At 40.2% G+C, this 24,666-nt stretch overlaps 2 protein-coding genes across 2 annotated transcripts in view; both read right to left on the reverse strand.

Moving 5' to 3' along the window:
* SPMIP4 (sperm microtubule inner protein 4) overlaps positions 1-12,396 on the reverse strand; it is a 29,968-nt gene extending 17,572 nt beyond the window's left edge. The window contains 3 exon segments of the mRNA XM_074897502.1: positions 10,162-10,299; positions 10,394-10,802; positions 12,301-12,396. Of these exon segments, the coding sequence (XP_074753603.1) occupies positions 10,162-10,299; positions 10,394-10,802; positions 12,301-12,396 (643 nt within the window).
* Positions 12,397-21,613: 9,217 nt separating this feature from the next.
* On the reverse strand, positions 21,614-23,689 carry NPVF (neuropeptide VF precursor). Its single transcript, XM_074897503.1, has 2 exons — positions 23,549-23,689; positions 21,614-22,036 (listed from the first exon to the last, which is right to left on the reverse strand). Exons 1-2 carry the CDS (start codon positions 23,687-23,689, stop codon positions 21,614-21,616), a joined length of 564 nt encoding a protein of 187 aa, XP_074753604.1.
* Positions 23,690-24,666: the final 977 nt, after the last annotated feature.

Raw genomic sequence — 24,666 nt, forward strand, 5'->3', positions numbered from 1 at the left:
TTGTTTAGTAGCTGTAATTCATAGTGAATACAAGCTGTGTCAGGCACCTCACATGGATGTGCTAGTGGCTGAGGATATTCAGTACATTTCCATACATTTGTGTCATTTGAAATCAAGCAGTTCGACGTGTTTGCATGTTCACTTTACATAGCTTTGGTTTAGTGTTGTAAAGATGGACGCTAAAGTCACAGAAAATTTAAAGCTTCATTTTCTTTTGGGTGGCAGCAGCTTTCCAGTCAGGAGAACACCTGCACAGCGAACTGTCTTATCTCCTTAATAAGTCCTGCAGGGATCCAGGAGTCAGACTCAACGATCCTCATGGGTCCCTTCCAAAGTGAGATCTTCTATGATGCTATGATTCTATGAGAGTCAAAGTGAGTTGATTTAAATTTGATTTAGCTGCTCAGGATTTTCTGAAAATCCTATCAAGGAAGCAATGAACTGTTGTATGTGGTGGGGATGGTCACCGTCAGATGTTTTACTGGTGTGCTGTCTTCATTCATATGAAACCAGAGAGTGATGTTTAGGGGAATGTGTTGGGAACCACCAGGCATGTCTGTGTTTGTTGTCAGCCCTTCCATCATGGAGTGGCCCTGATTCTTGCTTTAGCTAGACCTCACCTATACTGACATATTTTTCTGATATTGGGTGTCTTTTTATGGATCCATGAAGCAGCTGGACATGACTGCAGACCAGTAGGAGTGCCTTTGTTGATTGTCATGTAGCCACTGCACTGCTGTCACAGCAGAGGCTGTGGTGAATCATGCAGATGTTCCAACTCGCTCCCAATTGTAATACATTGAGTTTCTCTGCCCTGTGCTCCAAAGTATGGTGTTGCTCTAAGTTTCTGGATGTGTGATTTCTGATGGAGAGAGGTGTATCAGCTAAAGAAATTGTTTAAGCAGAGATGTTATTCATCTTTGCTAGTGTTGATCACTGTTTTGGAGATGGAGGGAGAGGGTATTATTTATTAAGCTATATGGGGAAGAAGTGCCACTCTGCAGCTACTATCTGGATTCAAGCTTATGATATTTTTCAGGGGTAAGGTTTCCCTAATTCTGACTTCATCTTACATGGATTCAAGGGTAGAATAACATCCCTGAGCCCACATCTCCTAAAATGCGAGGGGAAATAGGCTTATTTATTATACAGCTATGAGCATTACAGTCCTGACCTTCATTATGAGTACAAGCTTTTAAGAAAGAAAAAATAATGGCTACAAAAACTTCTTCTCAGAGTACATTTAGACTCAAAGTGTGGCAGAGTCCTAGATAATATCTAAATAGATCTTAGGAGAATCTATGGGAGAGATCATGATCTATAAGACACAGTCATGCCATGTTGTGTTTTGTTCTCTCTGGTTTCTTGGAAGTGCAGTGCCCTTCTATCATGTAGTTCCTTCTGTGTGGTTCAGCACTACTGTGCTGCTGCTTGATGCTGTTCTTTTATCCTGCCAGGGTGCAAAGGGCAATTGCGGGAGAGCTGAGCACGCACACGACCAATGTGATCAAGCAATGCCCGTTTATTACAACTAAGAAAGCCCTTTTATAATGTTCTCCCGCACATGTGACTAACATGCAGTGCAAGTCCTCAAGATTGGACAGTTAACTTAGCCCACGCTTTAAACCTTCTTATGACTGGATAAGAAGTGCCACATCAGCCTTGCCAGGCTTCCTGCCTTGTGGAACTTCCTCTTCCATCCCAGCCCCTTCTGGGGGTTGTTTGTCTCGTTGTTTCTCCCCCCTCATTCAGGGTCACATCGTTATCGCATTCTTGCTCGGCTGAGGCTCTTATCAGTCTTGTTCTCATACAGGATTGCTCACATGGCCATTCTCTCACAGAAAGCCCTCTAGAATCCCAACAGGCAATATGTTTGTATTGTATGATGAACCAAAATAAGAAACAACTGATGTGCCACAGATTATCAGAAAGCTTTTCTGTTTTTAAGTTTCTGAAGGAACTCAAGCATCCATTTCTTAAGTTTGGTCTAAAGCCTTTTTTGCCCTTTCTGAAAGAAGGCAGGCAGATGCCAATTCACCTGTGTTGCTGTGGTGTTTGTATTCATTAAGCTGACTCACTGGAAACATTAATAAATCATTCCTGTTGACTGCTATCTATAGGTTACTAAGTTGCAGAATAACCACTTTACCTTAGACAGAAAAGAGAAGCATGCTACACAAAGGTCTGATCATCCATTCAGCCCAAACAGGACTTTGTTAAGTGTAAAATATTTCCAAGTCTCCTTCTCACAAAGAAACATTTATAGTTGACATTGATAGCGGGATACTGAAGATCTCAAGGACACAGAAACAAATGTGTCTGCCCAGAGAATATCAAAAGAGGGCTAGGGTGAACAAAGTTTTAAAGAATATGTCATGAACAATCCATAAGAGTCTCAGCAATATAGTCAATGATTTAACAGAGGCTATTACCATTTCTAACTTCCACAATTATAGATTTATTTTGAATTCTGCCAGCCAACTTCCAGCTTTCTGGCTCTTTTGTTCCAACAAAGCTAATGTTCTGGGATAAGAACATCAGTTTGCTAGTGCCTCCTTTATTTTTAAAAAGTTACATTTTTCCCTTCAAATTTGTTTTGTTGTGGGGAGCTCAAACCAAAGTGTATGAATACAGTGTCTTAGATTGCGAGTTTGTGAAGAGCTCCAGTAACTGATTTGATCAGTGTATGAAGCCAACACATCTGAGGCAGGATGTTGCCAACAGCTTCCAGAAAGTCTGTGGAAATAGAGTTCTTAAAGGGCTAGGATTAGGACCTGCCTCTGAGTGAGTTCACATAGGGCGCATTCACACTGGCATTTTAATTGGGACCAGGAGTGCACTTTTGACGTGAATCTTTCAATGGTCTCTATTTTGCAGTGCCTTGGTCTTGGAGTACTTGAACTGTGTTCCTTCTGGATGAAATTAACTGGAAGATGTGCTCCAGGAATGCACCAGGAGGGCACCTCAGCCACAAGTGGACCCTCAGATCCTGGAATCACAGTAGAGGTAATCCAAAGTAAAGAGCACCTGAAATGCATTTTTCCTGGACCTCAGATCCTCAGCACCAACTGTTTCACTCTACACATCTTCTGTAGTCCACAATACTTGCCAATGTAGACATAGTCACTGAGCAACATACTGATTTGGAATTCAGTGAATTTTTTTGGGGGTGGAAATGGCTGAACTTTTTTTTTTTAACTCTTGCCCAGTAAACATATAAATAACTAAATACATTATCTTAGTATATCAACACTGAATCTGACTATCTGATCATACAGTAAAGTCCTTAGGGTACCTTCTTTATATATATATATATATATATATATATAAAACCTAGCATTATACAAATTACACATACATGACTCTGGTTATTCAGGAGTGCTCTTTATCAGTGCAAGTATTGGTAATGAATACTTTTGTCCAAGATGATAATGTAATAAAATTCATGGATATATTATTTTTAAAAGCTGAGAACAACTGTGTTCTATTTATTTATTTGCTTGTAACTATGTGACTTGAAAAAAAAATGCACCATTTAAAAAACATGTATGATATTGTAAAACATGCAGCCACCTTCTTTACAGGTATAAATTGGTGGGTTCATGTGAGGGAGTGTTTACATTAGCAGAAAACTGATGCTTACTGCCTGTGTTACAATATGGATTTTCCTTTTCACAGAGAAGAGAAATGTTACAACCTGGCCATGTTTATTTCTTTTTTGTGTTTCAGAGCTGGGTCTAACATAGTTGTCATCTGAAAGTTGCTTTGCTGGTGTGATCAGATTCTGACGTTGCAGCCCATTCTGAGCTTAATTTTTTCTTTTGCTAGGTATCCTGTGTAGCTGACATGAATCTTTCTTGCACATTCACTAAAATTTAGATCAGGCCTATAATTCAGTAAACTTTCAAGTCTGTCAATAGTTAAAACAGTTCAGATGGAAATTCACCCAAATTCCTGTAATGCAAGGATTGCAACTAAAACTTGCCTCAGGGAAGATACAGAAGTGGGAGTCAGACACAGTTTGCCAAGTGTGATAATCCAATAATACCAAAATATTCCGACTGGAATTCAGATGTTGGATATGAGACATTACAAATAATGGAAAAAGTTAGCAGTAGTAGTAAACCAGAGGCTTCCAGTAAAATGGAATCTAAGAACTGATTTTGGTAACAAAAAAGATAAAATCTCACGTGTAAGAACACTGGAGGACTTGAGACTAACTCTGGAATCTGTTACGTATGTAAAAATTAGAAATTTAGGTCAAAAAAAAGTTGCCATGAGTACTAAGCAGCATGGAGGTTCAGCTTTCCAGAACTTTAAAAACTGCAGGAGTTCTGCCATATCCTGCCCCTAGGTAAGAGTATAATTGGGCCTGTAAAATACAGTAAAAATGCATATTCCTGGAACTTCCTGGTTGTACATTGGTAATGAGGAAAGCAAAATGCAGGCTTCCTATCGTTTTAAATTTTAATTCTAAAGTTTATCTCAGTATTTCTAGGTCAGCCTGTAATCTAGGAGAAAAAAAATAAAAAAAAGAATCAAAACAGGAGTAGATCAAAGAATAACATGAGAAATGTTGGTGACTGGTTTGAGAAATATGCTCATTTTTTTCCAGATTAGAAATACAATATACATGTTGGTTTTATTCTTTATGAAAATTATTTCAGGATATTTTGAGCCCTAAAGCCACAGTATAATGTATTTAGCAGTCCTCTTTTCAGCTGTAATCAGCATATTTCCCAGGGAACTGACAGACTATTACACAAAGTAGAAAATGTTTTGTTTCATTAAAACAAAAAGAAAAAAATGGTGTCTTGCCAGGAAAACCCAACTATTAGAAAACACTTTCAGTAACAGTAAATGGATATCAAATACTTTTAACAGAATCATTTACCTTGTCGAGTTCTGTTCTTACCTGTCTTATGAGACAGTTGGACAAGAAAGAATTTGAAGTGGAGTTAATACCTCATTGGACTCAAAGATTCTTGATATGATTTCAGTTCTCTCATTTTCTCTATAGCAGTGGGGCAGGTCGTGCAGCAGCATCATGTATCATATTTGAGCTTCTAGGGGAAGATACAGGGATAAAATACCAAATACTAAGGGTTTTGTTAGTGCATCTGGATGCTAAGGAGGAAACATGGATGAGTTCTGCCTAATTCTGGCAAGTGTCAACAGGAAACAATGGTTGCTTTTACTACTGCTACTGGTTATTTGTACCAGGTTACAAAATAAACAAAAAAAGGAGGCAGATTAAAGAGGTGTGATACTGTTGCTTTGTGTCACTGATGAACAGAGCTAGAAATAAACTTTCATGTAATGGGAGGAGGAAGTTTGGACTTGCACTCACAAAGTTTCGCTTGTGAAAGTGTGAATTTGGATTCATTGTGAAGTTTCAGTCCCACTCTGAAAAGGATGATATTAAATTCAAGATACTTTTCATAGAAAATAATTTTTTCCTTAATTGCCATGATTTTTGTCTTTTTTGCTATGTGCTGAAAGGAAAGGCTTTAGTCCTCCTTTCACTTGAGTGAAGTTGTATTTCAACACTGGTTGACTAGTTCTTTGTGATGAGGGGTGCTATATTAGGTCGGTATAAACCCCTCTGCTCTCTAGAACGTCATGCAGGCATTTATATCTGAACAAGTTGCCTCTGTTCTGAGCTGCTCTGTTGTGCAAGAGAAAAACATCAGGGCTTGTAGTTTCAACCCAGTGAAGCTCTGGTTCACAGCATCAAGAGTCTTCTCTCAAAAAACCACTAGCAACTTCTTAGATGAAGTACATGAAGGACTACTGCTTCCTCTGTGTCCAGCAGGAGCCAGCAGAGCATTTTCTTGTATTTGTGCCCTGCTTCTTCTGGGATTTTCGGTTTTCCGAGGAAGCCCTCAGGAGCCCATTTGCTCTATGACAAGCCCTGTAGGGGTGTGTAATAACGTTTAGTAGAAGTTAACAGGTACAAAGGGAAGCACTGAATTCACTTTTCTCTCTGCAAGCTGTGACAAGACTCCTTTTGACTAAAACCCAATGGCTCATCGAATGGAGAAGGCTGAGAGGCCTTTGTTTTACCTCCTTACGTTTTGAGTTGTACCTTTAAGCCACTTCTGTATGGCTCTACACTTAATGGTCTGCTAGCTTTTGGATATGGATCTTACAATGACAAGAGAAGTCTGAGGAGAAAGGAGCAATATATATTCATCTTTCCGGTACATGTTTACTATCCTAACTTTTGCAAAGCTTTGACAGAAGGGATATTTTGATCAAGCCCTCTTCTCTCAAGCAGATGTCAGTGAAATAGAAAAGATTTTGCTTTGCCTTATTAAAATAGGAAACTAATCTGAAAATATTTGAAATATGTTATTCTTCCAGGATGTGTAGGGGTTTGGGCCATATGTATTGTAAGAAAAGAAGCTGATACAGCATGTTCAAGTGAAAAAAGTTCAAATTAATTCTGTCATGCTGGCAGTTTCTAGTGCTTGGTGGTCTGCTATGGTATCTACATGAGCACCATAGGAATCTTATACTGATGACTCAGATTCAAATACCACTGACTTGCAAAGAGAAAAATGTTCAGAGTTGTTGATTCACAATCTGCAAGTGGGCAAGAAACAGAAGCCAGACTTTCCTTCCAGCAAAGGTTCTGTAATGTAATGCACTTCTGAGTCCACGCTATTCAGACCTAGCAGAATTTCCTCTCTATTCAGCTTTATTAACCTTTCTGGAAAATGTATTTCTGTCTGACAGAATTATATCTGGGACTAGTAGCTTTTTTTGTCCTGCCTGTTGCACATAAGGGGAGATGCCACTGTTCACATCTTCTCTTTGTAGCTTCATGACAGAAGCTGCCCACTGAGGCAGGAATGAATCTATGCCACCAATTTTACTTCATCAGTCTCTTGGCATTTCAGTGGTTATCCATAGCACCACAATGTGATCTGACTGCATTCAGCTCCAAATCCACAATGTACATACAGAGTTATGCCTATCTGCAGTTTTACCCATCAACGAACACCAGCCCCACTGAGAGGTAGTAGTCTATACCCCCTCATCAAAAGGCTTCTGAACATACACAGCCCATGTCCCTGCAACTGCACTAGTCCAAAGACACCACACAAATCCTAAAACCTGGCTTCAGCTCCAGAAACATATACAGTTCATCATACAGCATTTCTAGGTGGCTGGCTTGAGAACCTCAAGTTCCCAGCTCTTGACACCTACCTTTAGCTGCAGGATCCAGACGAAGGGTCAAGGCATTCCTATGAACAATGCTCTCTGGACACAGTCCAGTGCATGCAGAAGGACACCCACTGTCTGTCCAGTTCTGTTCCCTGGCAAAACTAGCCCAATTCCTTGGCAGAAGAAGCCAAGGGGGTTATAGCTCAGTGAGGCCACTCAGGCTAGAGGGCTGAGGATAGATAGGGGAAGATAACAGTAGGAAAAAGCTGATAAAGTCAGGTGGAGCCAGGTGCTGGCAGGACCAAAGTCCCAAGTCCTTATTGATCCAGGGGAAATTACCCATAAAGGAAATCACTGGTTTCCAGGATGATGTCTCTCCAAAGCAGGAAACATGATCATTCACATTTCAGTCCCAGAGCTTTCAGAAATCCATGGCTAAGAGAATGAATTGTCTCACTATGGGCCTTTTGATGAGGAAAATCTTCCGGTGGGAGAAGGCAGGGAGCCACAGGAAAATGATACATTAATGTTCTGAGGAACAATATGTAAGGAAAAATTAATTTCTAAATGTAATAAACCTTCAAATATTGTGTTTACTGAAGCCCAAAGAGATTATTATTCCAAAACAGGAGACAATATCTGGGAAGTAGCCCCTCTCATCCCAAGCTTTATTGTCTGTCTGTTTTCAGAAGAAAAGGTTAATAGGAAACTGTAGCACAGCACTATGAACTAAGCTTAACTTCTTGTTCAGTGCAGTGCACTGTGACTATGTTTTGGCCTGTGTTCTGGTAGTATTTCACATCGCAGTGAGAGGTGTTGGGAATCTTTGGGGGTGGTACACAGAATGAGGCAGCTGGTGATGTCAGCAGATGGTTATCTAATGCATGAGGGGGAAGGATGTTAGAGCATGCCTGGGAGCTGGGGTCCAAGACAAAAGTAGGTGAGGTGCTGTTTTACCTCTCCTGAATAAAGCAGTAAACATAGCAACAAGCAAAGCCAAAAGCCAGTTTGTTACAGAAAATTTGACTGGGAATAATTAAGTGAAGTCATGTGGATGTCAGTTCAATTCTTGACAAGTTGTCTGAGCCTAGAACATTTCAAATAAGGCAGGCAGCACAGCAGCAGGACTTCTGTGAATTGCCACTTCTTATTCCCATTCTTGGAGATACCAATATTTTCTGCTTAGGTTTTGTGTGGGATTTTCACACCATCCTTCGAAACAGTTGGACATGGCCACTGGTGGAGTTTGGATTCTGTTTAGTTGGCATGCTGGATGTTTCTGTCTTTCTGTGTTTGGCAGACCTGGTGATAGATTTTGATCTGTTTTACTTTCTCCTGCTGACCTTTTCTTTTCTCTCAATGTGGTTTTTGTTTGAGTTGAATTGGCATCAAAATAAATGGATGCGTTTGAAAAGAGTGGTTTTGTTCTGTTGTTTCTTTCACCAGACAGGGCAAAATTAGCTGGAGGTCCTACTTTTCTTGGAAAAGCAGTGTGAAAAAAGCTGGAATCAAGTCTTTTGGCAAGTGATAATATAAAAATAGCTTTTCTGAATACCTTTAAAATGCACTGTTGTGTTATTATTATCCGGTAGAGCCAGTAATTGGTTTATTATGATTTTGGACTGCTGGTTTGTTTTTAACATGGATGTCTTGGCCATCACATTAAAGTGAACTACGCTTTAATGTTTGTGCCATGTACAAGTGATGTAGCTGTATCAGTAATTCCCAGAGTTCACAAGTTTAATATATTCTGAAAAAAAATATTTTTAATGTTTCTTTTTCATGCTTCATCTTAGTCTAGAGCTGAATGTATGGAAAGGCTCAGCAGAATCTTTTCCTTCATTTCATTAATTACTCAGCTGTTGAAAAACTCTGTTATTTCCTTCAAAAAAAATACTATGGAAGATTTAGAGTTGTGGTTTTAAGAGACTATGGGAATTACTTGCCTGAGTTGTTATTACAGAGGCTGTACTGATGGGAGGAAAAAGGCTTTAGGACATTACTTCAACACTCTAAATCTTCACACAGAGAGGTCACCCCACAGGTAAATCTATCAGTACCTAAGTTGGATGTATCTCTGCCACCTGTATCTCCAGATTAGTGAGTTTCTTTGGGAAAAAAAATGATTGGGAGGATTAAGGTCCCTGATACCTCTCTGTATAGCTCCCTTACAAGGCTACTGTGGGTGTTGTGTGCTGATGAGACAAGGGGGTCAGGCAGAGATGGGTATCACAAAATAATGGAATTATAACAGGCAGGTCGAGGTTGAAAGGGACCTCTGGAGGTCATCTGGTCCAACCCCTGCTCAGGCAGGGCCACATGAAGCAGGCTGCCTAGAACCATGTTTCCAAGAAGGGAGACTTCATAGCCTCTCTGGGCAACTTGTGCCAGTGTTCAGTCACCCTCATAGTCAAAAGTGCTTCCTTATGTTTAGGTGGACCCTCCTGTGTTTCAGTTGGTGCTCTTGCCTCTGGTCCTGTCACTGGGCACCACTGAAAAGAGCCCAGCTCCATCTTCTTTGCACCCTCACTTCAGATAGCTGTACACATTGATGAGATCCCCTCTGGGCCTTTTCTTCTCTAGTCTTCTATAGTCCCAGCTCTCTCAGCCTTTGATCAAATGAGAGATGTTCCAGACCCTTCATTATCTTAGTGGCCTTTCACTGGACTCTCTCCAGCAGCGCCATCTCTCCCTTGTACTGGGGAGCTCAGAACTGGACACAGTACTCCAGGTGTGGCTTCACCAGTGCTGAGCAGAGGCAGAGGGGAAGGATCATTTCCCTCAACCTGCTGGCAACACTCCTTCTCATGCAGTCCAGGCTACCATTGGCCTTCTTTATGGTGAGGACATGTTGTTGCCTCATGTCCAACTTTGTGTCCACCAGGATCCCCAGCTCATTTTCTGCAAAGTTGCTTTCCAGCCAGTCAGCCCCCAACATGTTCTGGTGCCTGGGGTTGTTCCTCCCCACATGCAAGACTTTGCACTTACCATTATTGAACTGCATGTGGTTCCTGTCAGTCCATTTTTTCAGCCTGTTGAGGTCCCTTTGGATGGCATTATGACCCTCTGGTGTATCAGCCACTCTTCCCAGTTTTCTGTCATCAGAAAACTTGCTGGGGATGCACTCTGCCCCATCATCCAGATCATTAATGAAGACATTGAACAGGACTGGCCCCAGTATCTCAGTTGCTCATTACTGGCCTCCAACTAGACCTTGTACCACTGATCATCACCCTCTGGGCCCAGTCATACAGCCAGTTTTCAGTCTCCTCATCCAGACCATAATTCATCAGCTTCTCTATGAGGGTTTTATGAGTGTCAAAAGCATTACTGAAATCAAGGTAGACAATATCCAGTGCTTTCACCTTGTCTACTAAGTCAGTTATTTCATCGTAGAACATCATCAGACTGGTCAAGCATGACTTCGCCTTGGTGAATCCATGCTGACTACTCCCATTACCTTTTTGTCCTTCATGTGCCTGGAAGTGGTTTCCAGGATGAGTTGTTCCATCACCTTCCCAGGGATGGAAGTGAGGCTGACCAGCCTGTGGTTCCTTGGGTCCTCCTTCCTGCCCTTTTTGAAGATACAAATGGCATTTGCTTTCTTCCAGTCCTGAGACACCTCTCAGCTGCCATGTTCAGGATTTAGAGTGGTCTCAAGATGTTATCAGCCAGCTCCTTCAGCACTCATCCCATCAGGGCCCATAGACTTGTGTATGTGTGTTTTAAAAGCTTTTCAAAGACAGCTAAGTGAAACACCCTTGTGCTTTTCATCCCATCTTGTGTTGTGAAGAATATAGAGAATAAGCTTGTCACAACCAATTGTACTTCTAAAATGCTGTGGAAGTCAGAAGGCAAAAGCAGAAATGAAGTGCAATTAAGAAGTGAGTGCTTAAGAATTCCTCCCAGGCTATTCATCAGACCTTAGGAAAGATGACCTCAACCCAGTCATAAAAATGACAATTAGAAGCCTGATAACTTTACTAAGCTATCTACCGAAGCATATTAAAGGTGTTCTGCAGTGAGTTCCTCATGTAGTCCTTCCATTTCTACCTCTCTATGGCTTTTCTTGAGAGCTTGCTCACAGTTTCCCTCTTACCCCAGTGCCCTATTGACTACTTGCTTCTACAGTCCCACAATCAAGGGCTGTCAAAAGTGTTCCCATGCTGTGGCAGTTATGTGGAAAGTGGGATAAAGAAAACTGTCCCTTTTGCTGGGGCAAAGAGAGGAAGGAGCCTTGCAACAAGGCACCTCTTGAACTGGAAGTGTGATCTGCCTTCTTCAGCAAAATATTCAGCTCCCAGGGAATTAAGTCACTTGATGGCTCTGACAGACAGATAAAATATATTGTCATTTGTGTTCAGCTCTGGTACATGTATGATCTCCGTCAGAGCTCTTTTAACCTTCCTGTTGACTAATGCAGAAAAGATGAAGATTTGCAGAGGCAGTTACTGAACCAGTACCCCCTCCATGCTGAAACTGAATGTGCTTCAGCTGGTATAATGTGATGTAGCCAGTGGAAACAGAAAATAGAAAGATAATTTCTAACTGATTAGAGCTGTGTTTCTGTTGCCTACATGGCAGTCGGCTGAGAAAAGGTGAGTCCAGCTTAGCTAAATAGGGAGAAAAGTAATTTCTCTAATTCATATTTTTCCTCTAATTGTGGTGGAGAAAATAGAGGGATGTGAGCATTTCAGTGAAGAGGACTGAGATGTCATTCTCTGGACTTCTCACTGATTTTGATAGCCACAGTGTTGTGAGAACTGCACATGTGTTTGGGTCCAAAAAGTGCACAAGCAAGCTGCTTATTGAAGTGAGATATTATACATATTCTTATCCTTAAACTGGTGCTAAGAGGCAAAAGTTAGAAAGCACCGATAGACAGTTTAATACACACTTCAAGAAACACTATTTTCAGGCTTTTTGTCAAATGCCATTGTGATTTTTTTTTTTTTTTTAATTTATTTTACTTGTTTTAGGAATAGTTATTTAAAGGTGGACCAGATTTTGTTAACGTTGAAAGTCGATGAGATAGCTTTTGTAATGCTAATTGTGTAGTTTGCATTTTCCTAACTCCTCCATCAGCCACTTACGGCAATTTACAGCCCAGGTTCTATAAAGAAATACCTGATTCTCCCCAAAATCAAGCTTTACAAGGAATGTTCTTTCTGCCCTCTCGTGGTCACAGACCAGTTTTGCAATTACAGGAATTTCAGACTGCATTTCGCTAATCCCAAATGTCTTGCTTTTACTTTAGAGAACAAACATAAAATTTTGTACCTCCGAGACAGTTTTTCTATATACAATGTATTTACGTATATCTTTCATTTGAATACAGCAGTTGACTATTTAGACTATCGAATTAATTACATATAATTTTCTTAGTTTTACCTTATAACCCAGAATGTGAAGATGTGACTTGCATGTTAGAAGAAACAGGTAAGGATCATTTAATTTCTAGCCACTAAGGTTCAAGTTCCTGTGCCTCACTGTTGACCTGTTCACATGAAAAATGTTGCATAATTGCACACGGCAGTTTCTTCACACCTTCTGTGATTCTTGAATTTATTTATATGTTAAATTGCACTCAGTTTCCATGTCATGTCAATCAATCAATAAATGCATTGATTCCAGTGGAGTTACTTTAGACTTATCCCAAACTGAGGGCAGGATCAGGCCACAATGCCAATTTATATTTTACAAAGATCTTATACAGTTTAAGGGTTACCATGTATCCCTTGTATGAATAATGCTATCAAATAAAGGCTTATAGAGGTTTGTATTGTTTCAGTTAAGGCTGCTGCTTATCACATTTTCTGACAGTCAAGTGTACAGAGACAGAATAAGTATACATGCATGCACAGTGACATCTCTAGTGCTTGTTAGCTGGTGAGCTGAACAAAAAATTTTGGAGCAGACATGAGAGCATACAATGCAATAGTGGTTTAAGAGAACAGTATTATACAAATCAAGAATAGGTTATTCATTGTCAAGATAATACTAACGAATGAGAATATTTTGCTGTTATATGTTGGAAAACAGGGGAAAGCTATTACTTTATACATAACCTGCAGACTACATGTCCCTTTTCACAGTCGCCCAAGTTACCATATCCTCATCTCTGTGATTTATGGGGTAACTAGGAAAATCACCACTGCGCCTGCGCTGCTGTTGTGCCAGTGCCAAACTGTGCACCATCTGCACTTAGCAGGAGAGGGAAATAAGACCCAGAAAGAATTTATCGCTAGTTATACATTTGAGATGGGGGTGGTCTCCGCAATCCCCCAGGCTGCCCCTGGGGATTCATAAACTCATATGCAGTATAAATATGTGCAAGAATAAATTTGTTAGGAAAGATGTTGAAATATGGAACTTTGAGAAGTATACGATGGTGGCTAAGCTGGCACAGAAAGTACCTCCTGAAGACAGTCTGCTCTTTTCCCCTCCTCTGCTCTTTCCACACAAGACAGACACTCCTAGTTCAAGAGCAATTCAGAATCACCCATGTTGACACACCTTTCAGGATTCCATAAGCCATATATGATGCCAGTATAACTACACTATAGGTACTCCGGTGTATCTTCACTGATATTTAGTTTCTTCACAGGCATCTAAATTAAATTTGACTTTTCTTTCTTAGCTGTTAAAATAAATCAGCTGCTAAACTAGGTGGTACCATTTCATTTGAAATGCCTCTTGAGGGAGAGGCAGACTTGCAGCTCTTGGAATTGATGATGGTCTCTAAGGGCAAGTAGGTACTTAGTCAAAAATGTAACCACACTCAAAGACAAGCTCAGCACCTAACATATGTTTTTAATTTTATCTTGAGCCTCTCTCTTCAACAGCAGGGTTCAAAGAAAGTTTGTCTCCATTCCTTTACAAATAAAATTCTCCATATTGCTCATATAGTTAATGCTAAACACTTTTATTACCCCAAGATGCAGATATTAAGCAGCTAGGAGAAACAGCTGATTTTAAAAAGTTCCTCTCTGTTCTCCTTCACTAATTCATGCAAATGGACCAGCTAAGTCTTGCTGGGAATGAACAGCACATGGAGCTCATGAGACTGACTCTCTTCAACATTGTATTGGGTTTGCATGGCAAGGTTTTGGTAGAGGGGTGCTACAAGGCGGGGCTTCTCTGAGAAGCTGCTAGAAGCTTCCCCTATGTTAGATAAAGTCCATGTCAGCTGGTTCCAAGATGGACCCACTGCTGCCCAAGGCCAAGCCCACCAGTGATAGTGGTAGCATGTCTGGGATGACATATTTAAGGGGGTGAGGGGGGAACCTGCACAGTTGCAGCTAGAGAGAGGAGTGAGAATATGTGAGAGAAACCACTCTGCAGACACCAGGGTCAGCGAAGAAGGAAGGGGAGGAGGTGCTCCAGGTGCTGGAGCAGAGATTCATCTGCAGCCCGTGGTGCAGACCCTGGTGATGCAGCTGTGCCCCATAGCCCATGGAGGTTAATGGTGGAGCAGATCCCAACCTGCACCTGGGGAGGACCCTACAATGGAGCAGGTGGATGCGTCTGAAGGAGGTTTTGATCCCATGGAGAGCTGGTGCTGGAGCAGGCTCCTGACAGGACCTGTGGAGAGAGGAGCCCACGCTGGAGCAGGTTTGCTGGCAGGACTTGTGACCCCATGGGGGACCCACACTGGAGCAGTCTGTTCCTGAAGGACTGCACCCTAGGGGAGGGACCCACCCTGGAGCAGTTCATTAGGAACTGCAGCCTCTAGGAAGGACTCATGTTGGAGAAGTTTGTGGAGAACTGTCTCCTGTGGGAGGGACCCCACGCTGGAGCAGGGGAAGAGTGTGAGGAGTCCTCCCCCTGAGGAGGAAGGAGCAGCAGCAGAGACAATTTGTGATGAACTGACCAAACTCCCCATTCCCTGTTCCTCTGCACTGCTGGGATGGAGGAGGTAGAGAAATTGGGAGTGAAGTTGAACCTGGGAAGAAGGAAGGGGTGGGAGGAAGGCATTTTAAGATTTAGTTTTTATTTCTCGTTGCCCTGCTCTGATTTGATTGGAAATAATTAGATTAATTTTCCCCAAGTCAAGTCTGTTTTACCAGTCATGGTAACTGCTCAGTGATCTCCTTGTCCTTATCTTGACCCACGAGCCTTTCATTACATTTTCTCTTCCCTGTCCAGCTGAGGAGCAGAGCAATAGAGTGGCTTTGGTGGGCATCCGGCATCCGGCCAGGGTCAACCCACCACAGTCCTTTTTGGTGCTCAACAGGGACATGAAGAATTTGGAATAAGGGTAGTAATCGGGAGAGGTAACAGGCAAAACGGACCGAACACAGCTAGAGAGTAAAAAGTGGAATGATTATGGGGAATTTCTGTTGTTGTAATTGTGGTGTTGTAAATGTGAGGAGAAAGGAGAATAAATGTTTTGTAATAGGTAGAACGTGAAGCTGTAACTGAAAGGGTTGAAAATATTCCTTATTTGTTTATTGGCTGCCTCTAGCTATATATGTAAGATCAACCCTCTGGGTCCATCTGAATTGCAGGAATTCTGAAAGAAGTGGAAGAGGAGAGTTTCTGATACATGCTTTGCTTTCAACTCTGTTGAATCATAAACTGACTTCCATTTGGTTTCTGCTTGTGCCTATAATTTTCAGTGTGTTGCAAGAGACAAAGTATCTGGATGTTGTACTAAGGACAATGAACATGGTAACTGGTAAGTATGGTAGAAGTCAACTGTTATGAGCATCTGAGATGAGATAAATATATTAAGTGCAAAAGCTTCAAAACCAGAACAGGTGCCCTAAATATGACAAAATAGGGGGAAGGAGTGAAGTGGTCAGCAAATTCTAGAAGATGGAAACAGTTAAAGGCTCCTATCTTTCTGCACCATTGCTGCTATTGACTAGGAAACCTTCTGCTGTGGCAAGTGACCTATACTTGGCAAGGGACGTGGGGTCAAAGATATAAAGATGTATAAGGAAATAGAAATAAAGACTTCTTTGTGAAGTAACAGTTTTGTCTTAGCTTTGCATCTTCCAAGCTTGAAGAACCGTAGAATCACAAAAAAGTCTGAGTTGGAAGGGTCCTCCGGAGATCATCTGGTCCAACCTCCTGTTGAATGCTAGGCTTAAAAGAAATAATTGTCTGCTGAGGTGCTGCTGTGTGAGATAAAGCAGTACTTGGGTGCCTCTGAAAATCTGGGATGTAGCAAAATGAATTTTCCTGTGCAAGGTTTTTTCTGACCTATGTCTGTATTAACCACCTGACTCATTTTTTTAACAATAGAAGTAGCCTTCTGGTTTTCCTTTTACTTTGTACCCTATCAGAAAGCTGGAGGATGGTCATAAAGAGATGGAATGAACTTGAATAGCATTTAATACCTTCTCTTTTTAGAAAACTATTATAACCATGTACTTTTCTTACAATGCAAGTACAGTGGTAGCCTACTAATATATCTGAGTTTTCTGAAAGCCTGTCTAGAATATTTCTTCCACCAGTTAACTGTAGGACTCTAAGTGGATCATTGGGATGACATCTGTAAAAGAAAACCATTTTTGCTGTTTTTCACCAAAATTTTAATTGGATATGGTTCTGGGTAAGGCCATAGCACTGAAATTCTGGTTAATCACTTCATAGGATCCTTGTGATAGATATGTAAAGAAGAAAAAATGTATTTTACACTATCCATCATTCTTTGAGATAAAGTACATGTAAGGATACCTTAAGCCTCTTTTCCCCTTCCTAATAGCACAGGTTTTTCTCATCCATATTTTGTGCTACAAAGGAGCTGAGTGGCACTAGCTGAGGGCATTCTACACCTTTCATCATCAGGAGAGCAGCACAAGTGTGAACTGGATATCTATGGGTGTTCATGCATCTGTGCTTGATGTACTTTAATGGGTGTAACTAATGAAAAAATTTCCAATTCCTGCTAATGAGTACTTTTCAAGAGGGAGCAATTTTTAAAATGGCTTGTTTAGTGTTTGGAAATTACTAGTGGTCTGTGATGACCAAGGCTAACCCAGTTGTCATTTGTTGAAGAAAACATGAAATACAGTTGCAAAAGCAGTTGAAGTGAATTTAAGACTGACAGATTTCAAATGCCAGAGGCCCAAGTCTTCGGCTCCTTCTGAGGGTAAAACAGCAATGTCTCTTTACATTCCACTAAATCTGTCCCAATGATACATTGAAATCAACAATGTGATGAGCCCTCAGACTTACAAATTGATCAGTAGATTGTCAGCTGTCCTCTCTATAAGCTTAAGTCAGAATCTAAAATAAGCCTAGTGTTGTTTTTACATGAAGATTTTAATAACGGACATAAATATTATGTGTATGGCAAGGAAGGCTGGGAGCTCCTGAACCCTACCAGAATACATACTGGTAAGCCTTGATAGTTTGTTACTTGATTTACTTGAGTCCTTTCCTTGCTTTTTCCCAATTCATGAATAATATCTGTGCATGGATAATAAATAATCTGCTGAGTAACAGCTATAGCAATGTACGTTGCCTGTTGTGCCCCTTCCCCTCCTGTTGCACTATCCAGTGATTGTTTTCTTGGCTCATATGCTCTCAAGCCAAACAGAAATTTTGCACAGCACAGCATAATTCCTCCTTTATGTACTTTTCACCTAGCTTTTCCTCTGCTGAGGGAAAATAAATCAACGGCCATCTCCTGTATCTGTGCTGTGGAGCTTGCAGGGCAGACCTAATCGTACTTGCTGCTGGGCCAGTGTTGGGGCTTCTGCTTTCCTCCCCTAGCAGCCATCATTAATGCCAACTGATGTGTACCCCTTCCCTGTTGCTAGGTGATATGTGCCTTATAAAAACAGCTTCTATTGCCGCTCAGGGATTCTCACAAATCTTGTTTGCTCTTGGTTCACATGATGTGCAGTGAGGTTTACAGGATCAGAACACAACTCAAAGTTCAGGGCATTTCCTCCTGCTGTTCATCTGGCTGTAAATCACTTAAAGATCCCACAGTTTTCCTAACTAAAGGAAAAATACTATCCTGTTCTGGCAGCAGGCAATGACAAGGCTTCTACTTTGTCAGCTGGGTCTTGGACTTTGCCCCACACAATTTGTTGACCGGTGTCCTTCAGCATGGACTTGACTGCAGTATCCAAGTATTATGCTGCAAAACTGGTCTTTCACCAGCACTTGTTAGGTAAAGTGTTTTCTGAGACTGAGAGAAACCCAAAGATTGGTTTGGGACCCTTACTTTCAAAGGGTACAATCTCATTGTTTATAATCTGTTTAGATGTCCCTATCTCTTCGATATTTCAAGTTTGAGTGAGTAGAGAGACTAGATATTCTCAGGACTGTGGTCTTAGTACTTTGGATTGAATTAGATTCTCCAGCCACAGGTTGAATAGTGTTGTGTTTCTAGTCGTCTCATTAACTTTGCACATGAATGGCAACTCGGGCTTTGTCCCAGCTATGAATTATTCTGATAAAAAGGATCCATTTGATTAGGGCTTTTTCCAGGTTCCTCTAAAGATATATGGAATGTAAGGATATCTGGTTACTGGTTATTCAGCATAAAAGACTAAGACAAGAGACAGGAGAAATAATAAATTAAACTCTCAGATACTCAAACCCTGAGGAAGAGGAGATAACAAGACAGTGACAAAGAGCAGAACTCTTAGATCACTGATTGATGGGACCTTAAAGGAACCACTCAGTGCCTTGAGGAGGTTCAGCCAGAGCTCTGTAACTGGTTATCATGGATCTCATGGGAAAGAGCAGATTTACAATGGGATATTTGAGAGGGCTTGTAGGATCACATAAAACTTATTATGGGATGTTTTAAGGGATGTGGGAAAGTGCTAAACTTATTTTGGGATGTTTAGGGGAGAACCAAAGACTGTCAAAGGGAGGGATCAAGATAGATGGGGGGAGAACAAGCATGGGAAAATGAAGAAGAGGGGGGATGAAAGAGGTTGACTGCATGCAGTCCAGCTGCTGTCAGTATTTTTTGTCAGGCTATGCCCTGTGCCTGATCATCACAGTGTCTTATCTTCTTGTTAAACTCAATAACTGAATGTTTTTCTTATGTGAGCGTGCTCTCTATTCTGTGTGTGTGTGTGTGTGTGATCTGCTAGCAAGTTTCAAGCCAGTCTAGCTGGTGAGTAGTGTGAGTGTCTGAGTGCCAGCCACTGGATTTAGAGACAGAGGGTCAAAGGGACCTGCAGCTCTGAGGGCTAGCAACTGGAGAGACAGATCGTCTGGATACCAGCTATTGAACAGATTGACCATCTAAGGGCTGCTGACAAAGGGACCCATTTGTGTGTGTGATTCTAATATGAATTTAAAGCTGGACTAACTGGTGAACAGGAGAAGAGGTGTAGGAGCCAGTTACCAGAGAGACCATAGGTTGGGACAAGGGAGGGACCAAGGGTCTGAGAGCCAGCTGCTGGAGAGACCACAGGTCTGGAACAGCTACTGGAGGGACTTGTTTGCTTGTGTTTTGGTGGGAGATCTGCTAGCCAGCTCTTGATGTGATTAGCCTGTGAATGAGAACAGGATCAGCCCATTTATGTTTATGTCAGGCTTGTTGGTGTGTATGTGGAGACTGTAAAGGTGCTGCTCTCTTGTCTGTTGGTAGTCAACTGTAGCTGTATAGTGTGTGTACATGTGTGGTGTGTTTTTTTGGGGATGCCTCACCTACCGTTGGCTGGACATGGTGTCAAGATAATGCAGCATCTGAGGGCTGGAAGAAAGAATCCTTCAGAACCTGTAGTCCACCAGATTTGGCTTCCCTGTAACAGGTGTGAATTCAGCTTCTCTTACTGAAAACAATTCACTGAAAAATTGAAGGAAGCCTAAACACACAACATTCCACTTAGAAGGGAATGGTTTTCATAAGAAATACAAAATGGAAATACGGGCTTATGTATATCTGGTAGCTGTAATGTCATTCACATGAACAGAAGAATGAGGACACCCACAGGGCATAGCATCTTATAGGACATTAAGGATGGCATTATCTCAGATATAAAACCCAAGATGATTGCATTACAATATGACATTGGCTAGAAGTTATTCCTTGGGGGGTGGGGTGGTGGGGTGGTGGTGTCAAAGAAGCTAGGTTTTATTTGTCGTAAATTCTTGGCAAGTCACCTTTCAGATTTATATCTAACATGACTCATAAACAACAGGAAAAGTGCTTTCTCTGCATTTTTCTTCATTTTCTTTATCTGCATATGACACAAAGGGTACTGATGGTTTTGATACTGCTTCTGCTTGTTATTCACATCATAGGCTTCTTTTTATTTGTGTCATGCTTCTTTATTCATACTATGCTGCTTTTAATTTTGCTTAAAATGCTTTCAATTGTACAGCCATTGTTTGAAACTAGGTTTTACAGCCAAGAGGACGTAAGTTGCACAGGAGTAAATAGAATTTATACTACACTGCCACTGAAGTGAACTACTACAACAGTCACTACAATTATCATTGCCTTATACATCAAGGGTTTGTACAGAATAAATACATTATTCATAACATGACGACAGGTTTGCATTTCAGTTATATGTTTCCTCTTCATGACCTTTAGTTTTGAAAACACACTGCAAGTCTTTCAGATTCTGTCTTCATGATTTCGTTCCAGGATTAACATAACTGTTAGAATTCATATCCCTAAAAATATCAGACAAATAAAACAAAATCTGTTATAATTAGGTAAGACAATGAGAAAGGAATGAAAGGAATCAAATTAAATAAGAAAGAATCTTGGCTTCTGATATATGAGTAATCTTTCCTGGCCTGAACTACTTTATGTATGTGTCAGATGCAAGTCAGGGGTAGTCAACTGAAACTTTGTTCCGTGACAAATAGGCATATTCAGATAAATCCACAGATACACTAAGAAGGACTGTTATTAAAGAGCTGGTTTAAATTCTTCTTAGTAATGGGCAGGAAATATCTATCCAATCCTGAAAAAATTTCTGAGATGTCGAAAAAAATTTTCATACAAACTTGGAATGAAAATCTCAAACTTTGCCTCAGTAAAACAATCTGGAAAAAGAAAGGTTCGGATGAAAGAAAACCTGGTATTTTCAAAATGCTGCAATTCATCTTGGATTTTTAAAATATTTTTTTAACTCTAATTTGCATAAATTTAGAAAATGGAAGAGTAATTTTTAGGTAATTTTGTTTGGTCATTTTATAGTTCTGAAATTGGATATTTTAATGATTCTGTACCTTTTTCGTCAAAGCTTTAAACTTTTCAAAATGAAATCTGATCTAAAAAAGTGTTTTCAAACCTAATCTTGTCATACGAACATTTTTGGCTTTGCCTATTTGTCATCTTCTCATTAGAAAAGATTTCATAAAAAGATTCTCTACTATACTTCTTGTGGTGAGATTTTTTGATTTGATGAACTGCAAATATTTCTTTTGGCACACTGGACTCATATCGAAATGCATAGGGATATCCCTTGAGGAAATTTTGTATTTGATCACCACTAACCTATGCTTTAATATGCATTTTTAACGGCTCGAATACTTGTGTAGTATTACCTGGTTCAGATTCCTGAATGTCTTGAGACAGATCGACAGATAGTGACTTCCCAAATCTCTGTGGCAAATTCAGAAGTGACTGACTGGCACTTTTAACAAGTGGAGATCTCCCAAGCCTGTGTGATACCTTTGGAGCATGTCTAGGTATGTTCTCTCCAAAAGCTCTCCCAAATCTCAGAGGCAAATTGGCAAATGGTTTAATGCTTCTTTCTTCTGGATAATTTCTTCCAAACCTAAGAGGTAAATTAGCAATGGAATTTGGCATCTTGCTTAATGCAGGAGGGTTCATTTTAATTATATTTTTTGATCCCCAGTCTTTCATTTCTTCAAAATTGAGACTCCTCTGCTTTTCTTCCAAGGTATTATCTTTAATCTAAAGAAAAATAATTTAAAAAAGGATACTATCATTTTACAGGGCATTACTCCAGCTACCAATCACACAAAGTATTCACTTTCATATCTCCTTAGAGAGCTGCTGGGTAATCTTTTTTGGATAGCTAATGCTTTTTCAACTATATTTGCTAAACTGCATTGTAATGTGAACTACTTCTCTGGTCTGGATGAACAGGAGGATGGGACAACCTACCTGAAGGTATAGCTCATTTCTTCCTAAGCATTGGGTGAATGCTTTTGACCCAATATTCTGCCAGGCTAACAGCCAGGGAAACGAATGGCAAGCGTTTGGGTCAATTCCACATCATGTCTGCTCTGGCCTTGCAGCATAGATTGCCCTGAGCTTTAAGTTGCTTTAGTCCTCCACTAGTACACAAGATGCATTAGGAGCTCCTGGGGTCCTAATTTTTGTGCAACCAGCACAAAATCTACTTTCTGTGTCTATGCTAGCACACAATGCAGAACCGAGCCTAGTAGATTACCTGTGTCATGATGTAAAGGGCAGCTGTTGCCTGAAAAATAGCTATATCAGCATGACCCTTTCTTATATAGCAGTGTTCCTTCCCTGGGCAGATTGAAAATCAATTATTTTTGTGACAAAAATACATTTACAAGCCTTAACAGCAAACATGTGCAAATGTGTTTTTTAATTTGTTAAAGACACAATTTCTGTTAATCCTAATTTCAGTTCCTTGTCCCTGTTTGGTGACTTCCCTGGGAGCTTCTACTGTGAGAGAAGGGGAATGAACCATTCTAGCTCATACTCCCATGATTAAAACATCCCTCTGATGCACCTGCACAGCCTTTCTGAAGTATATAGAAGACAAGTGAGCTGAAGACCAGAGGATTTCACTAGCATAATTAAAGTTGTATTGTGGTTAGAAAGATCTTTATTACACCAGTGATAATGAGTCAAAAGGAGAGGTTGGCTCTTATTTCCCAGGGAGTATTTGCAGGGCAGACAAGAAAAATAATACAGATGAACTGTGCAAATTTCTTTTGGCATCTATTGAGACATAATAAATGTGCAACCCTGCAAAGATATTTTTATAGTCAATTTCCAGAGTAGAATTTTAAGACCATTAGCTATATTAGATTTAAAATGTTCTCTGTTTATCATTATTCTTTGAATATTACAAGCATACCTTTATTAATTTTGGATTAATAATGTATCTGTTATATTACGTGCATAAAATGCCTGACAGGAATGTTAATTGAGGCCCCACTGTGTAAATAAGAAACATTTCAGGAAAAGTCTTAACCTAATCGTAAGGCTGTATTGCAAGAAAATTGAAACATGAATTGATTTGCACAGAATGTGTGTCCGAGAAAATGGATTTCCTGAAAATTCTTTCAATGAGCTTTTTTCATACTGCTAGTGCTGTAATGCTGAATACTGTGCAATGAGGTTAGAGCCTTTGCCAAAAAATTCAAAGCACTTAGGATCTGACCCACAGTCCCCCAGATAATGTCATAGTAATACAGATCTTACCTCGTAATATTTATCGTCATCATCTTCTCTGCTCTGCAGACTGGACTTCATCGGTTCATCTAGGCACATACTATTTGATGTTAGAAAGACCGCTGTAATTAAAGCAAAGAGAATAAATTTAATGGTTGAAATGACTTCCATTTTTCTCAAATTAAGCTTACTTAGAGAGCTCAGAATCTGTACAGAAAAGAAAACTGCCATCATTTTATATGTTCAGAAAACAAAAAGATTTTGTTCCCTATGACATCAGTCTCAAAAGCTTCAATTCTTAATATTAATTAGGGAAGTAATTTGAATATATTTGAAGAATGTTGGGAATTTATTTTGTGAACCTTTTTAACCAACGTAGCTTCTTGTTAGGGACACGCTGACTTTACAAGTATTTTCTTCTGCTGAGATATGTCTTAATTAGCTAAATTTGAGAGCCATAACTGTAACAGTCACAATGTTCCATCACCAGTAGACAAAGCCATCTTGTTTCTTTTGTATCAGTGTCCTCAGAAGGACTGTGAAAGGAAGGTTTCTTCATGTATGTAGTCTTCTTAAATGATCCTTCTGGACCTGCTTGTTTAATGTTTGTTTTTCGTTATGTACAACCAGGAACACTTGTCCAATTGAAATCAAGTGCTGTCTATTGAAGTTGTTGATCAGGTCATAAGAGATGTTATGCATCAATGAGATCTATTGATGTACATAGCATCTATGCTCCAAACAGAACATGTTCATTTGCATTCAGACTGAATTAGGAACATGCTTTTAAGACCCTGCACATCAGTTAAGTTTTTAGAAATTTCAAAGGTTATATTACATCTATATTCTTAAGGCCAAATTTCCACCAGCAGTTTTTGAAAAGGCATCTTCCACCTTGCTGCACCTGGTGAAAGCACAGGACTGCCTGTGCATGTTCTGTCCCAAAGGGGATTCAGGGTGCACACTAAATGTGCCCTTAAGGTGCACATTGATTTGATTGCTAGATAGGCTGGTGACCCAGGCTGCCATTAAAAAAAAACCCAAAACCAACATATTCTGTTGTTTTTCTATTTGTTATTTTTAAATTCTTGTGATGATTGCCTAAATCTCATATGGTAATACTTAAAATCAGCCACACAGAAGAAGAT

Source organism: Athene noctua, chromosome 2 (assembly GCF_965140245.1).
Source record: "Athene noctua chromosome 2, bAthNoc1.hap1.1, whole genome shotgun sequence".
Taxonomy (NCBI): Eukaryota; Metazoa; Chordata; class Aves; order Strigiformes; family Strigidae; genus Athene; species Athene noctua.

Bases quoted from the DNA above. Each gene is read 5' to 3' on its own strand.
- NPVF (XM_074897503.1), bottom strand. From the start codon at position 23,689: ATGGAAGTCATTTCAACCATTAAATTTATTCTCTTTGCTTTAATTACA. The intron at 22,037-23,548 runs GTAAGATCTGTA...ATTTTTCTTTAG, and splicing joins ATGACGATAAATATTACGAG to ATTAAAGATAATACCTTGGA.